General features: G+C 37.8%; 1 protein-coding gene across 2 annotated transcripts in view; it reads right to left on the minus strand.

Annotated features, from left to right (window-relative positions):
• CNIH3 (cornichon family AMPA receptor auxiliary protein 3) overlaps positions 1-18,113 on the minus strand; it is a 69,115-nt gene that overhangs the window by 17,060 nt on the left and 33,942 nt on the right. For both annotated transcript variants that reach the window (XR_003926379.1, XM_030035757.1), the window contains exons 4-5: positions 4,560-4,672; positions 1,906-2,049 (exon numbers count right to left, since the gene is read on the minus strand). Coding sequence is in view for 1 of the 2 variants with exons in the window: in XM_030035757.1 (XP_029891617.1) it covers positions 1,906-2,049; positions 4,560-4,672 (257 nt within the window). In the remaining variant the exon portion in view is untranslated. The remainder of the gene's footprint in view (positions 1-1,905; positions 2,050-4,559; positions 4,673-18,113) is intronic.

The following is an 18,113-nucleotide window of genomic DNA, read 5'->3' on the forward strand; positions in this document are numbered from 1 at the left end:
TTTACTGCCTGTTCCTCAAGTCTGACTGTAATAGCCTGTGCTTTCCTTTGCATTCTTTCTCTCTAAAGCATCTTAATTATGGTGTATTCAAGATGGGTATCAAAAAGCACTCAAGAAATAACAAATTCATTATCGACATCCTACTGCACCACAAGCTGTGTTTGAGCTTATTAAAGTGCAGTCTGATGTCTGAATTTGAACAGTGAAGAAACAAAACCATTTTGCTTTAGTGTGTTTGATCTTTAGAACTTCAACCAGCAACTCCCAGCAGGGCAGGCAAGGTTTCCCATGAAACTGCATTATTTTGTTTCCTTTGGAAAAAACTCCATGCAGTAGAAGAAACATAAAATGCAGACACCAGCTGGAGTGAATCCATACATATTAAATGCAACTCTGAAAAGCAAAGAAATCGCAGTATATTGCCATGGCTCCATTTTAAAGCAATTCTAATTCTGACAATACCCAGGAAAGCACAGCAAAATTGAATGTAATTAATACTATTTTATTTAGCACCAGCCAGTGGATTTTGGATTATGGCCACATTTTAGAATGAAAGAAGCAGGGCTCAGAGGAAGCTGCACAACGGCAGAGTCCCAGCAGAAATGCTAGACCATACTACATAGCTGACTTTGACAGGGTCTTGTAGCCAACATAAAAATGTGGGGTTAAAAATGCTTCTCTCTCCAGCCATGTCTTGCCATTTCTCCTTGCACTACCAACAGAGCTTGTCTAGCATAACTGCCATGCTTTCCACTCTCAGCCTCGTGAAGAGGAGTGATGGGCAAAGGCACTCAGCCCAAACCCACAAAGCTACTGGATGCTAAACTCCTGCTCAGATTCTCATGCCCCATCCATCTTAGTGTGACTTAGGCACCTTTGAGCTTCTGTGAGTCTGGGCCCTTCTACTCTCATTCTCTCTCTCATGTATGAAGACATAGGCACATACACATGCACATGTGGGCAGAAAACTTTGTTCTCAATAGTATTTAAAAGTAATATTGAGATACAACAACCTGCAGCAATGACTCCTCAAGATATGGGGAACAACAGAACAGATAACAGACCAGAAATCAAAGGAGAAATAACATTTATCTTCTTCCACCAGCGTACAAACCTCCCTTACAGAGGGATTACTGCATGCAAGGCTGGCTTGAAGAGGCACTCTATGCAAATACATTATGGAAGGAGTGGAAGAAAGGCATCATAAAACAACACCTCCATTTAAAGTGTGTTAACCTTTGGTGTCAAGTAGTTTTATGGTGTGATTACAGGAGTGACTAAAAGCACAGTGATTCTGCCAAGGCCTTACCTTAAATATGATCCTTGCATATTCTTGCACTGGGTATTTGTGACTGTGCACTAAGGACATCTGACAGCTTAAAGGGGCAGGAGCAACAACACACAACTGGGGTGTGTATCTTCAAGAATGTACTCAAATTAGGCATTTGGATCACGCACAGGCTTACCCTGTCATGAAAGGGAGCCTGTAGCCACCATCTACCCACCCATTTACTTACCATCTTGAGCATCACTATACCAGCAGATGTAGTATTTTTCTTATGATTGTCCTGAATCATAAGAACATTATCATTTTTATTTGATGTAATGCCATTATCATAACATTTGCTATTTCACCCATCCTAAGAGACTATGCAGAGGAGCAAAAACTTTTTTTTGGTTTGGCCTTGGGGCCTGGCTCAGGCCTTAGATAAATGCTTAATATTCTGTACTGAGGTGTCAGCAGATATAGCTGCTCTAAGCGGGCATGCTTCCCTGAATCAAGATCGGAAGGAAGTTTTAAAAGACTAAGGAAATGGGCCAATTGGTTCCAGTCATTCCTAAATACAATTTCACATGTCAAATGAAAAGCAGCTACTATTTCCTTAATGAAATGACCAGACTTACCAGTACAGATAGTAGAAGAAGGAAAGGAGATAGAAAGCTAGCTTACACCAGGCCTCTTTTTGACAGTAACTCAAGGTATCTGCATTCATAACTGCAGGTGGATCATATGCTAGCTCTGAACTATCTGCTGGGCAACGAAAATACCTGAAAGAGCAGGAGAAGACATCTGGAATGACTCTGTAATATTATGTATTAAATATGTGCAGATATACACCATCCTGATCACCAGCTCAGAAGACAACTGTCTTCCATGATATAGGAGGAATTTTCCTCTCTTTTTCAAGCCTCTATTTCCGGATGTTGTTAAAATCAGGACGCTAGTCTAAGCAGACCGTTCTTACAGAATCAAGCAATTCATGAACGTGGACTTTCTGTGTTCTATTGATTCTTTAGCTTGAAACATTCCCCCTTCCTATATAGTTATTTCTGGCTTACTCACTAATAACTTACATATTGTGATTGACAATATGTGGTGGCTTGTGATCACAGCATGGAGGAAGGATTACTGGGTTTTAACTGCATCTACACAACTGATTTCAGACATGATGAAAGGTGACAGTCTCAACCAACTCATAGCTCAGTTCCTCCAACTCTGAAAAGGAAAAAAGTCAATATGGAGTAATATAAGAGCTGGCTGACTAATGTTTTCTACATGTAGCACTGCTCAAAAATTTATCATCAAAATAGTTTTAATTTGAAAATGTTTTTTCTTCTTACACAGGAGAAATTTCTAATTATTCTCAGCAATGACTGGATGTTTGAGAAAATCCTGACAAAAGAACTGTTTTGGCAAAGGAGCTTTTGTCTCAGGTACTTTGCAGTAAAAAGCAAAAGCAAACCAAAAAAGAAGTCCTCAACAAAGTTAATGAACTGCTTTAAGATCAGCATGAACTGGATGAAATATTGTTATTTCTGTTGCTTTGAAATAGTAATGTAAACACTGAAGATTGCTGGGATTGCTTACAGATAGATAAGCAGACAGGTAGATAGATAGATATAAAACCCCCAAACAAGTGACAAGCAGCAAACTTTGAAAGTAAACGTTCTCACAGTAACTTTGCCTTCCTCCCTTCCAATATTAGTCACATCCACTCACAATCTCTAATGACATTACAAATTCTTTTACAGAGACTACAGGTGAGACCTTGCTTAATTATCTTCATCGGGATGAAGATATCACACAGTATCTTCCCAAGGTTTTGTGCAGAACTTTACACAATGAACCCAAACCTGTCTGTGGTTACACCAGAAGAAGTTATGGAGTAATTGTAGCAAGGCATATGGAAAATCATGGAAACAAAGACAATCAAAAGTTCTCTCCAAAGGTTGATATTGTTTAGAGTCTGACCATTTTCATCTTGGACATATAATACAAATTTTTAAATTTGTTTTTAAAAGCTTTTTAAACCAGTATTATTGTCACACTTTGCTTGTTAACCCTTAGTAAAACAGCACCATAAAACTCTATTATTTTTATTGCACCTAACCAATAGGGAGAAAAGCACTTGTAGCTTCACTTCATTTAGCTTTCTGAAAACTATACTGGCACTCTAACTTCTGAATAACATACATTATCGTATGACTCTGCATTACTACCAAGCTTTTCCAGAAAATAGTGTAAGAAAGCTACTACTTTTTAGTTCTTGGTTGAGATAATGGTTTTGCCTTCTTTACAGAACTATTCGTCAAGCTACTTCACAACAGGAGCTATCTGCTACCACATATATCTTTGTAACACAAAGAGACCCTGACAGACAAAAATCATCTGTGCTTTTACAAACATTATGGAAATGCAGAACTGGTGAAGACTCCAGACTGACAACCACAAAAACTGATGTCTCTTGGTTATCTTCAGAGGCAACAGAAGGCTGATCCTCCACTAGAACGCAAAGGAAGATGCAGCAGCAGCAGCAGCAGCAGCTGCACTGCTTGTCCAGAAAACATTAAAGCTGTTCAACAGCAGGTCTTACGTGATCAACTCTGAAAGCCCCACAGTGAACGTAAACACACAGTAGAGATCCAGAGCAGAAACACTCCCCACTTTTTCACATGGGCAGGGTGAAGACAACAGCTCTTCATCTACTGCAATCTCTACTCCAAGAGTCTCTGAGAGAGACTTCTTTTGCAGAACAGAAATTCTCTACTCTACAGCTAGAAACAACTTATTTTATACTGAAAAAAAAGGCATAAAGCTGCCAAAGAAGATGAGAAGCAAAATTCTGTCAACCTGCCCAGTCTGTTTCACAACTCTAATGGAAAGTTTTCCTTGCTAGGGATGAATGAATAGGTCCAAGATCTTTCAGATATGAACTGCCTTACAACTCCCTATCTATGAAATATTTAGAACTTCACCAAGTTCCACTTCCAGATTCCAGCCTATTTCATTTCAAAGTTTACATTCAGTTGTGGTCAGTGCACCCTGACACCCTTTGGAATATTGATTTAAGTTAGTAACTGAAAGCCACATTTATATTATTATATGTTTTCTTTACCCATCCTAAACATTCATGAAAAATATATACTTTTTCTCTGGAAATGTTAAGTTTCAGCTGCTTATACTCCTATCACTGCACTTCATAGTTCATACAATCTGCGTGTGTGCTGAGTTGGCAAATAAGGCTAACAAGCAGTCAGCATATAAAAGATGGGCTTACCTCCAGAAGTGATAAAAAAGCAAAGGAACATTTAACCCCAGTGTGAGCCACTCCTGAGCGCACAAAAACATTATGCAGAAAAGACTATGGATAGAGTACTCCGGCAACACCAGCTAAAAAGAAAGGAACAGAAATAAAAGATGTCAGTAAAACACCTCTTCAATTTTAGTCACCTAAGCAGTTTTCGGAAAACAAACCATCTCTGCAAGTCTGCTGTGTATCTGTGTCTGTCCCTAGACATACCTCAGTTGACAGACAGCTTTGGCTATGAGCAATGAGCACAGGACACAGTGCCAGGTTTGTTCAGGTTCTAACCATGGCTGTACTCCAGGTGCTTGTTGAGCGGCATGGGACAAATCACTTACTGTCTTAGCTGGTGCTCCAGACTTCTGTCTACAAAATGTAGATTATATTACTGCCTCCCTCACAGAAGCATTGTGAGACTAAATGAATGTCTGTAAATGAGTTCTTAAAGAACTAAGTTTCATTACTGATACATTCAGAAAGGAAATAATAAAGCTACTACTGAAGCTTCACTTCTATATTGGAGGAGCATCCTTGGAAAAATAAAAGGCTGCTTCTAACATTTTGATATGTTATATATACCCTAAAGAGATCAAATCCATTACTAAGTCAGTGTTGCAAGCTAAAACCTACTAAGACAGGAAACTCACTTCCTTAGTAAATCCATGGCTCCCCATACTACTTGTTTCAGATCCAAGATGATTCTTTCTATTAAAAGAGAAAGTGAGTGGGCAGCTGGCAGAAGCAGAAATTTATGTGATGTTGATTCAGAGTAGTTATTTCTAAAGGCATTTTGCTTTTTTCACTGCTTTTCCATTTCTTAGCTGGCTTTCTTCTCTTGTTTTCTTCCAATGTCATTTCTCAGAAATTTCTATTTCTTTTCTTCAAGTCATAGAAGAGATTGATTTCCAGCAGTATATATTTCTCAAAGCTAGACAATCCCATACACAGTTCATCTGCATACCTTGCTGCATCTTGGTGCTACATCTACCAGTTAAATCACAAAAAGCATCTGAGGGGCTTCTTTCAGTGTAAATTCATTTTCATCTGTCAAATAATTAAAGTGAGCCCTACTTCTTAAAACATGTAAAACCTACTATGCAGCTACTCCCAATGCCTACCTACTCCCATACAGCTGTGCTACAATGAATTCCACCTTCTTGGTTCTAGGAGTCTTTCCACCCCACATGGAACATTTATTTTTTTACTTTCATTTAACTTCACTACTTGAAGTAGTTAACACATTTGGATATCTCTGTGTCTACGCCTTCAACTTAAACATTCTCAAAAGCTTATCTTATGTGGATGACAAATCATAATACAATTATATAGTTCAGATTCCAGATGGTAGTTATTTATCACTGCTGGATTTTTTTTTTTCATTTTTAGAATGTGATTTACAACATGACTATAACCTTTCTCCAAAGAATGATTCATCTTCATCACAAATTGCAGACAAGAAAGGTCTTCATGATGTACATCTACCCACTAAACATCACAACACTTCAAAGCATATTACATTCATTATCACATATTTGATTTCTGATTCCAACACAATCCACAAACGTAGCAAGAACACAACCTTGGTGTCTGATCAGTGGGCTGGCTGGTAATAACAGGGAAGGAAACCCATGGTGAAAATTTATGCAGAGCTTAAAAAACAAAACAAAACAAAACAATCTCCTGTGAAGCTAGAAAGGAAACAAAGGAAGCAGTGGACTCTCAGAAACAGACTCACTTTCCAGTCACAGTTTCTGGTGTAAATTAAATCTACCTATGCTTCTGATAGAACAACAAATGGGTCATTTATGTCTCTTCACCCTCTTCTTGGAGTGATATTTTCCTGTGGACATAAATAAATAAAGGATCAGTGCTGATCGCAGTTTCTGAAGAGAATTCATGCAAAGAAGCAAACAAAGCCCAGCCTGCAAAGCCAATTACAGTTCATATTCAGGTGATTTACCTAGGAGACTAAATCTAAAAGGAGGTGGGAGAATTGAAAGTGTAAAGTGTAGAAAGGCACTAACAGCAAAGCTTGTGAGGAAAAGTAAACTGAATAACTAAGTAACTAAAAAATAACACTGCCTCAGTACTTGGCTGCAAGAGTCATTCTGCGGTTTGATACAATGTCCTCTGAAACCAACGGAAACTTTCAATCAACTTTAGCAAACACGAGGTTCAGCTCCTGGATAGAAGAAAGCTGCCTGAGAAACAAGCAACAGTCAATCCTTGTTGTTCCTGCTGAGGTACTCAAATACAGTAGTAACTTCTGTGCTACAGATAGCTGTGCAACAGGAATTAAACTAACATCTTTAATTCATTCCCGGGAGAGCATATGAAGCTGTCAGATGGTAAACACATTAGTATATAAACAGCATACTTCTATTTTGAACCAGGAACACCCTGATATTCAGATAGTGACCTCTGCTTTCTGACACAGCTCAAGTTGAAGTCTTGAGATGGTTACAGAACACAGAGCTGAAGGAGAAACTGGCAAAGCAGCACAATTCTTAAGGACTGCAACTTGGTCACTTTGACTCCAAAGCTAATGAATGGCATTACAAATTTATTACCAGAAATTCTGCTGGCTGACATTTACCTGGGGAAAACCACAGGAAAGCCTGAAAAGGAAGTCAGCTTCTAGACCAAAATGCTGCTAATCAGAAACATATTTTGCTATAACATAAGCAAGGGAAAGAAACTACTGTACCTTTCTAAGTTTTGTTCTGATACATATAGTTAATATCCATATCAGTAAATACTCAAAATCCTTATTCACAATCCATCATTTGCATTTAAAATGTAAAATCTTAGGTAGATATCATACTTGTATCATTACCATCTCACCATAAATATTCAATACATTCTCATACAAAGTAGTACACATATACATGCACATGTAGATAGATTTTTCCCCCTAATTCCAAAGAAAATAAGGCAGGCTTTGCTGTGTATAGACATCTAGGTTTGGCTGAACTAAAGCATGGGAAAACAAGCACTGAAGCTAAGCACCTGTCAGCCGCTTCTTTGTGTTTATAAGAATACAAAGACCTCTGTAGATTGCAGCTGCAGAAGGGCATCTCTTGGGAAGCTCAGTCCTAAATCATTTATTCAGTTTCCTATTTCATAAGTATTTTCTGTTGTTCATATAGAAAAGATAAACCCATCTTTTCCTGTCAGTACTTTCCTCCTTATTCTGTTTATTACACATGGATACCTCCTTCTCAAATGTAATTTTGCTTTTACAGAACATTATATACTTTTACAGGGAATGACTGTTACAGTTTGTCTCACCAGTGAACAGGGCACATAAAATACCTCACAGAAACCCAAACTGGGAAGATATTGTAGTAGGAATAGTAATCTCCCTTCATCAGTGCTACTGAATTCTTATGCTTAGAAAATCAACCGCAACAAGTGAATCAAACTGTTTTTCCAATCACTGTTAAGCCACTGAAATGACAAGACCTTATGCTTCTTTCCAGCACTTCGCTTAGGACCAATACTCCTGAGTGCTACACAATAATAGTAATTCTCACAGAATTGCTGTTTCTTCTCCCAAAAGACTCTGAGTCTACATCAGTCTCCACCTGTGCATGCCAGCCTCTACAGTGTCACCACGGATTTTACACTGTACCCAGAAACTGCCAGCCATTAGACACTCTACCCTTCCCAGGGTTTCCAAGAGTCGTCTTTATGCTATTAGAGGCTGAGATAGCTTCCCTTCTTAATGCCTGCCTTCTCCTCCCACTGAAGGCACGAAAAAAAACGAAGGGATGTGGAGGCTGAATCTCCTTGGTGTAACATAAGAGCTCTGGTGATTTCCCAAGTGGAAACAAGTTGTTCACATTACAAACACACAAGCCCTTATCCATCAATGTAAAAGCAACAAGAAACTGAAAACACCACGCATGCATGGCATCACTCCAGGGCCCCAAATTAGGCCTGACCTAAGTGTATGCTGCTTTATTGCAGTGGTTAATGCCACTGTACCTACTCCCACCAAAGGATGGCTGCAGTTTGTCACTATGGTGCTCACTTTGCTTCTTTTTTCCACCATATCCCTTGCTAAAGCTGACATGTAGAATTGGTCCTCATTGGTAGCAGGAAAAGAGGGGATAGAGATGTACCCAGGGCTTTCAGAACACAAGAGTTATTTTAATTACACTTTAAAGTCCACCCTAATAGAGCCTGCCAAAGCTAACCTGGGTTACCAGGGAGTATCAGTTGCTGAATGAAACGACATTGTGAGACCAAAGGAAGACGATTACTTAATCACTCTGAAATTCTCCTAATTGAACAACACAGACCACAAAAGTCAGAAGTGTAGTGCAAGCAAGTGAAAAAAAGAAAGCAGAAACACACAGAAAAATACCAGTAGCATGTGCATTAGCCCAGACTGTGCATGTATGTGGAATGTACATACACTGAAACAAATCATATCTGTTTGCTCCTGCTGTTGCACAAACCAAGGAAGTAGGGTCAACTGTGTATAACTTAAACACACAGACCATACATCTTAACATTTGCAACAGTTTTAAACATACTGCTTGCATTGATCAAACACGTGAAACACATTAAATTTACTGTTGAAATACAGGAAGGCTTCCCATTTATATTTTCTAGTGTATCTTTCTAATCTACTTTAAATTATTTGAGTTACTTGACTTCCAAAATCTCCTCTGAAAGGCTGCCCTAGAGCCCAATACAATGCTGCCACAATAAATATACTAAGGTTTTCAGTCCAAATTTTCAGGTTCAATTTCCTTCAATTCTCCTGTTAAAATCCACACTTGGTTGTGTGTCTACAAGCTCTGTTCTCTAGCCACTTTTAGCAATCATTTAGAAATTCAGTTGTGTAGTATAGAATTGTTATAACAGAAACCTATAACCAAAGCCTTTTAAGTAATTCAAAACCATGTTATGCAAACCTCTAGAAGTATTTAGCCGTTTGCTGTGTAGATGTATGCAACTAGCTGAAAAGAAAACGTCTGGAAAATGGATTCCAGATTATCAAAAGAACAACCTGCAGTTGAACATACTCAGTTCACATACATAGCTTTTCATTTTATCTGGGGGAGAGCAATGGTGCACGCATGCAAGACTCAACGTTATGGACCAGATGCAGAGCACAAATAAAAGAAAGGATACAACATCTGTGTTTTCACCCCTCCACCTTTCCAGACCACAATGAAGCAAAGCAGCACAAAGCCAATGCTTTGTAAAGGTATTTTCATTATTCTAATGCACTACTGGAATTTCTTTAAACAGTATTAAGTGGATGTGAACATAAGTCACTCCACAGCACAAATACCAGACAATGAAATGAATAACACAAAGAACCTAATTATCATTCTCACAAAGCACTCCATAACCATCTGTAACACAGTACCAGATCTAATATTAAAATACAGGATTTCTGGATGCTCTTTCCATCTCAGCTATTAAACATGTCTATATTTAGGCCTATCGTTTCACTTCTCATTGTCTCATTTTTGTCTTCTGCAACATGGGGATAATTATATTCAAAATCTATAGATTCCACTGCAGCTAGTTTATGACTAGAATATTTAAGCTTTGTCATAATACAAATAACTTTAACAAGAGTGAAAGAGCAAGATCAGGTCTTTATGGGACATTAATCAAGAATATCTATAAATATTTCTATACTGGAGAGCCTACGGGAGGTCATAACAGCCAACAGGTAAAGAGGTTATGAAACGGATTAAAAAAAAGACTTCTCCACTCTTAAGGCCTGCAGGGCACCAGCACAATTCAAAAAGTGCCCCGTCCTTGCAAGGCACGTCATTAAGGCAGATGTGCTGTGATCTTACAAGTGTATCTCCTCTGCGAACTGTTCTTTTCCACTCAGCGGGGGGTAGGAGATATCTTCACAACCTTTCTTCTTTTAATGTTAATTCAGAACCAGTAACAGAAGCTGGGTTAGCAGCCCTGGAGTGTGAACTTCTCTAATTTTCACAACACTGACACGAAACAGGGTAACAAACGCTGTCTTGCCCTAGCTCACTATTGTGTTTCAGACACAACCAGCCAGGACACCCCGTAGCTGGGTTATTCTAAGAGCTCATGCCGTCTTTGTCTGCTTGCCCAAAACCGGTGAGAATGACAATTAGTACCACAGCTGTTTGTTAGGATCTAGAAAACCAGCCTCTCATTTCACAGGCAGGTCTATGAATGCAGAACATCTCAGTGATCATTAAAATGAAGTTCAGCCATCTGCACGGCACAGGAAGGGCCCTCAGGTCTTCTCCCAGGGGTCTGCCTAAGATTGACAGTTTCATAAATGCTGAAAACTAAGTGTTCACTAAAGGGCTGTTTCTGTATCTGGTGTGTAAAGACTGTCAGTGTGAGGAAGCAGACTTGGTACAGCGCAGACATGGTAAAGACAATCCCTGCCCTCCTATTCTAACAGCTTTATTGAAAACATCAGCATCTAAATGCAAGGTACGACATTTAACTCCCAGCAGAAACAATTTTCATCCACAGACAGGTATGATGTAAAATCATTGCACTCTATTTTTAGGTATTATATTGCTTTTTGTAATTGCATTGTGACTTTACAGGGTCTGATCCTGACTTAAATCCACAATGAACATTCTGCTAAACATAACAGTGACATTAGATTTAACCCCAATTTCTTTAGTTTTATTAAAATGCAAATATTTACTTTATTGCCTACCAAATTAGAGCAAACGCAGTCCATTAGCAAGTCAAATTTTGCCAATATCTTCAGCGCAGCTCTGAGGAACAGATGCATAAATTACATTACCCCAAGCAGCTGAGAAGCACACTGCTCTCAGGAGTACTTACAGGCAACAGTTACTCATGTACATTTTTGCTGCATCTTCAGCCTTATTCTGCTGTTACTTGTGATGTTCTGATACTGTAAGGACGTACGTTTACATGTCCTCCAGAACAGTACTGGAAGAAGCTGAATTGTAAAGCAAGAGGTCATCTATTACAGGGTGATACTTTGTTTGCCACTTTGATGATTGAATAAACATTTAAAAGATTAGATTAACAGCAAAATACAGTCGGTTAACCTGAAATAGTTTTATACATAAATATTTTAATGAGTAATAATATTATGAATAACCATATGTATCTCCCTTCAAAGGACATTTCAATTTCCATTGGGCATCACACTAGTGAATCTTCCTTCCTCCTTGGAATAAAAGTGGGGGGTAAGGATCAAACTTTGACTGAGTCACAAGTTTGAACTCTTCACTGTTACAATAGTTTTGTAGCTTTTCCCCTTATGAGCTACCCCTGCTTCGAATACCTGTGCAGGCACAGCAGGATATATCTTTTCAGTATCCTTAGGTAAGCACACAGACATCCTTAGGTAATGATTGCTAAAAGTAACAGTTGTTACGTTCTAACTTTTCAAAAGTGCTGAATTCAGGAACTTTTAAATTTGACTAAAAATAGTGCTGGCACAATGCACATAATAAATGAGCGTCAGTAGTGAATGAATGCCTGCCAGAAATACTATACTTCCTCTAAGTTCTTAAGTCCTATTTTAAGGACTTTCTTTCCAGATACGGTACTGTATACAAGGAAAGGATGAAAAGGATTATGTTCAGTATTTTTATTGCAATAGTAATATCCTTCTAGTAAATATGACCCTGATATATTTACAATAAAATGTGTGAAGAAGAGATGCACTATCTCTAGTCAAGCAACATTTATGGGATTATTAGTGCAGAAGGTATAAATCCTGCCAGCTCTTTGGTCCCAATTCTACTGTCAGTTCTGCAAAATAGCTACTGTGTCAAGTTCCACTCTTTCTGATATAATTAAAACTAACTGGGCACCCAAGACACTAATTGAATAGGGCACAGCCCCATTTCATCACATTCCACACTTCATAGATAATAAAAGTAACAAAAGGGTAGGCAGAAAAGACTTAGGAGAAGGAAGGAGAGAAGCTTTTAGATGACCTGTAGTGAATTTCCTATGAAAGTGCAAAAGAGGAAAAGGCAGCTCAGCAACAGAAGTACTGAAGGCCTAAGTTTTGTCTAGACTGCAAATCTATTGCAAGATTCAGGGAAAATCATTATGTCCCTCATGTTTCCAGATGCAAACAAAATCTCTACCAAGTGTGAATCGCTATCAATATGTTAACTCCATCCTCTTTTAGGCAAGCTGCAGAAGACATTAAACCAACACAGAACTAATGGAAGTGTATAATACTTCAGTTAAAAATATTTTACTTGCTTTTCCTGTATCCCCACTTCTCCTGTTAAGCTACGCTCTTCTTTCTTTTGCTTGTACAACCTAAGGACAGCCCTGCTTTATCTCATGCCTCTTTTGACTAACAAGAGATGCTGTACCAAAATTATCTAAAAAGAACTCATCCATAAGTTATGATTTCCATAAACGAAAAACTGTGTACTAATACATTTTTAGCTAACTTCAAATTTTATCCTTAAAGTTACTTGTTCCTAATATAAAAATACCTTGTCAGAACCATTCTGAAGGCCAGATGAAAGTTGGCTTTATCATCCAATAACAGTTTAGCTGTATCTTTCAAATAAGTACTGAGTACTGAAGTATACACTTAGCAGTTTATGTCTGTCACACATGCTCAGAGTCTAATGTACTTTAAAAAGTCCCAGGTTGCTTCAAACAAAAGAGAACTTAAATGAATTTAGTTTTATGAAAGATGTTGTAATTACAGTCCAAGTCCTAGCTGACAGAATGCATACAGCATTACATCCTTACATCCTACAAAATATGCAGATCTAATTAATGCTTTAGAAACAGCAATATCCTTTATTCCAGTGCCTGCATGCAAACTCTATAGAATTTCTTCTGAGGCAGCTTAGGAGCTAATTATGTGTGCATATATATAGCAGGGGGGTGTAGCTCATACTCCCTATGATGTTGACAGAGATCTACCTCATCATACTGTCTATGTTTATTAGTATTGCTGTACAGCAAGCATCACAAGTCTCTAAGCATATGACACAAGATAATTTTACTCCCAACAGCCATCAGTTGGACTGCAGTAGTTTGTCTGACTCCAGACTGGGCTGGATTTGAACAGCTGCTGTAGAAATTAAAGACTATATGCAATTATTAACTCAATGAACCATCAGAGCCCTTGAAAACAGCAAACAAATGTTTAGCTTCAATTAAAAATCAAATATTCAGACTATGCCTGCTAACAAGAAAATGCAGTAGCTCTCTGAAAACAAGATTTCTATCATCAGATTACCTGCACAACCTTTCCTTTCCTGTTGTGTACATGTCTTGTGAGTGTAAACAAATGCTCTTCATTTTGTTGGTGTTTTTTGTAGCACCTGGCACAATAAGCCTTTATTTTTTAGCCAAGTCTGAAAGCATTGCTGTAACACAAACACTAATGAAAACATAACAGAAAAGGAGAGCCAAGTCTTGCTGAAAAGTATCTCTGACTGAAGCACAACAGGGGCCTTTAAAAGATCAAAGTATCCAACTATGGAAATTAAAAAAAAATTGCAAAATTCAAAGAGCAAGACAAACGTAAGACAGCAGAATATCCACCTAAAGACAACAAAAGAAGATTTGCTCCTGTATTATATTTTCTTCCAGAAAGAAGGCAAATAGAACAGCCTGAAACCACCCTTTTGAAATTACTGAAGGCAACTTTAAAATGTGAAGAGTTTTCATATGATGTTAATTCAGAATATCACTGTAGTCCCAATAACAGATCATACGTTTAAACCTCTAAAAAAAGGATTAGTGAACAACTGTTTCATATTCATATTGTTTATCAGGCCAGTTAATAGAAAGTTCAGATCTTGATAAAACTATCTGATACAATCCAATCAAAAGGCACCCTGACTTCTTGGAAATATGTACCAGCCACCTTCCTTCATGACACAGTCCTCTCCCAGTAATGGCTAAACCCAAAGGGAAGAAGATGATTTTCCAAGGAGTAAAGCATTACTACCTCAAGTGTAAGTGCTATGAAGGCATGTGTTGAATTGCCTAATCAAAAACTTGTATTTCTTCCCCTCTTTCTATTCAGAGTTTGACCTTTGTGATTTCTCCTGAGTTTCACCAGGAGATTTCTACACAAATTGAGACATATCTGGTCATAACCACCAACAATACACTACACAGTTTTTATCTAAATGGTGTCTAAATTATAAGTACTTCAAATCCAAATCTAAGTCCAGGCCTATTCCACATGGGTTTATGCTTGAATATCAATACATTTCTCATCTCAGAGCAATAAACAGGGATTGCTCCAAGCTGTCAATGTCAAGGAAAGACTGAGAGTTCCCACAGAGGGTGATCACAGCTGCTTTTGTTGTTGTTCGATCTTAGAGATGAATGATAAGCATGAATGTCAAACTTGAAGTCAAACCCTTCCTAAATCCAGGGACATTCAGAAAGTTTTTTGATATAAACCAACTCTGTTTTGAACCACTAAACTAAACTGCAGTGCAAAGATTAGGAAAAAAAAAAAGCATTTGAGATGATAAAAATAATTTTAAAAATACATAGTATTTACTTAAATCATTTTATACACAGCAATGCCTGCTTGGGTGCAAGCTTCTGTATTGCACCAAGTCACAGGAAGACATTGAATAACTAACTGGGTACCTGCAGTATGTTTTCTATACACATATTCTATATTAATTCTTCAGAAGTTATCACATTGTCTCTTGATTAGGGTTTATGCTCCAAGTCACTCAGTGGGAAGGGTCTCCTGACAGTTTTCCTGCTGCCCAGATGATTGTCAAAACTCAGCAGTTTCATCATATTGATGAGGTATGAAAAGAGAGAGCATTAGATACATCAAGAAATATAACATGTACTGAGAAACCAGTAACAATGATGAACTCTTTGGTCTCTAATGAGAGTGGACAAAGTTCACGTGCTCCATTGTTGTAACAATCACTGTTAACAGGAAAAATGTCACAGGGTGCCATTTTTTGTTCTCTTTGTGATCTTTGTTACAGCAGCAGTTTATCAGAACTCTGGAAACCTCATCCTCTTTGTCCTGCGAGACAGAATATCACTGCTATTTCCACAGTCCAAAACCACCTTATGACTAGCCTAAAAAATTCTGTTTTCCTCTCAGATAACACAAGTACCTAAACTTCAAAGATAAAATGCTGACTACTGGTTAGGAGGTGCTGAATATAATGCATACCACAAACCTGGTATGTATTTACCCTGCAGACTTATCTCTCTAGTGTGGCTATGCTGCAACATTTTATTTTTCTGTCAAGTGTAACTAAATGAGGAATTAAAGCATCTTTGCTGAGGTTGTAAAAAAATTTATAGCACTACAAAAGGTAAAACTATTGCTGTTATTCCCAGTTCTGCAACAAACTAATTGTCTTATTGCTGTAGTTTCTCCCTATGAGAATTTTCAACTCCAGGAAGAAAGTATGATTCCTTCTTACATATGGATGGATACACATCACTTTTTAAAAAATTTCTTGTGATTATACATCACATTTGCCAAACTGGCTTATATAACCTTACATTAAGCGTCTTAATGAACCACACTATAGGCTTACAGAAGTACTCTGCTAATGACTATCAGCCTGCAGACTGGCTAAAAGAATGTCGCACATCTATAAATCCCTAAATCCATGATGAAGCAATCAACTGACATATCCAGAAACACACACTTAAAATCCATCACATTATCTCAGGCTTGCCAGTGACTATGAGGCAGAACAATGGAAGGAGTGACCATTGTAATAACCAGCAAATTTATTAAGAAGAAAAAAATATTATTAGTCAATTGAAATCAGCTACTGTGACACCTGACACTCTCCAAAGGGTATGTCCACTGTAGCTGCTGCATGCAGAGATTGGTAGGAGTTACTGGTAGGTGAAGGTCTGGAACCTAACAAGGTCCAAGTACAAAAATTATTTCATATGGCAATTACTCTAGCGTGTATTATAGTCCAAAATATGCAGGAAAGAAAATGTCAGCTAATTAGGGATAAACAAGGAAAGATGGTGCTACTTTGTAAAAATGCTGACTTCCCATAATATTTATCTACATGTAAAGGAGAAGAACCTCCATACTCAGAAAATACTGCATCTGCTACTACGGAAAAGCTAAAAAGCTAACTTGTTCCCTCTTAGCTGATCCAGTCAGCTCAGTAATGTTTCACTGAACATATTGTGGTTTTTTTCAAGTTCTGAGTATGTGCATTCAACACTGACAAACAGGCATGACACAGACACAGGATCAAGCCTTATCTTCTTCCCTGGAATGCTCCGTACAGCTGAACCTGTGGTGTTAACCCACAACCCTTCAAGCTTCTGATTATTCATGCCTCTGAATTACTGCTACTTTCATACATGTAAGTAATTTTGACTTTTTTTTTTTTACAGAATATTTAAATATGGAAACATACCAAAACAAAATTGTATGCAGACACTCAGGTGTCTGGAATTATAAATTACGCTCACGAGGTTTTACATTTTATTTACAGTATCTCAGACTGAATGGAATGTCTTCTACAATTGCTATTTAAGGTAACATTGGTTTTGGTTATTTACCAAAACCTGTAAATACAGTAAAACTTAACTGTGATGTGTATTAGGGTATATACTGTGGAATATAAATTTAAAATATTGATTTATTTTATTTTTGCAGAGTAATAAAAACCAGAATTGAATCTGGTAAACACCAGAACTATTGAGTACAGAATAAATTTCCCCCACGACTACCACAGATCCAGCTCCACTAGAAACTAGTGACAAAGTACTAGAACAGACCAAGCACTGGCAACCCCCAACCTCCTAAGTAAAACATTAAAACTTGCTTCAAAAGAGATTAGGTGAATTGGTTTGTTGGGTTTTTTTTATAACCACCCCAGCTCCTGATTTACAATCTACTGTTGCTGTTGCTAATGCTAGTACTGGAGCGCTGAACCGGCTAAGTTTGCTTATTCAAAAGTTGTCCCTGCAGGGTCTTTTGTCTGCCTATTTGTATTTTTCAAGACAGTTCAAGTTCATCTGGAACATCTTTGAGATTAATGTCACCTTGCCTGTGGTTAGATTTCTTGCTGAATTTGCTCTCTTCCAATCATCCCTTCAGGACTTGCAAAGAAAAAAAAACCAACCCCAAAACAAACCCCAAAACCCAACCAAATAAAATCAAGAAAAAGGATTGAGCTCTGGTACAATATTTTCTTACACTTGCAGTTTTACGAATTTTATGCCTAACTTAACTAAAATGCTCTACTACAGTAGGAAAATAAGTAAAAGTCTGTCTTTTATCTACCTCAATTCCCTCCCAGGTAAGTTCCAGTTCCAGTTTTGCTGTTCATAAATCACTCTTACTTTAGCATAATGGGCTTTAAAAACAAATATTTGCTGATAATTTGAGAAAGGTCACTTATATTGTTCAGCAGCGTTTGGCATGAGCAAACTGAAGTCTGAAATACATTCGCTGAGCAGGAAGCAAATTCAATCAACTCTCCTCCTTAGTAAGGATTTATCAGATTAATTCAAAAATTACGATGCATAACCTAATCACAA

Source organism: Aquila chrysaetos, chromosome 13 (genome assembly GCF_900496995.4).
Source record: "Aquila chrysaetos chrysaetos chromosome 13, bAquChr1.4, whole genome shotgun sequence".
NCBI classification, from domain to species: Eukaryota; Metazoa; Chordata; class Aves; order Accipitriformes; family Accipitridae; genus Aquila; species Aquila chrysaetos.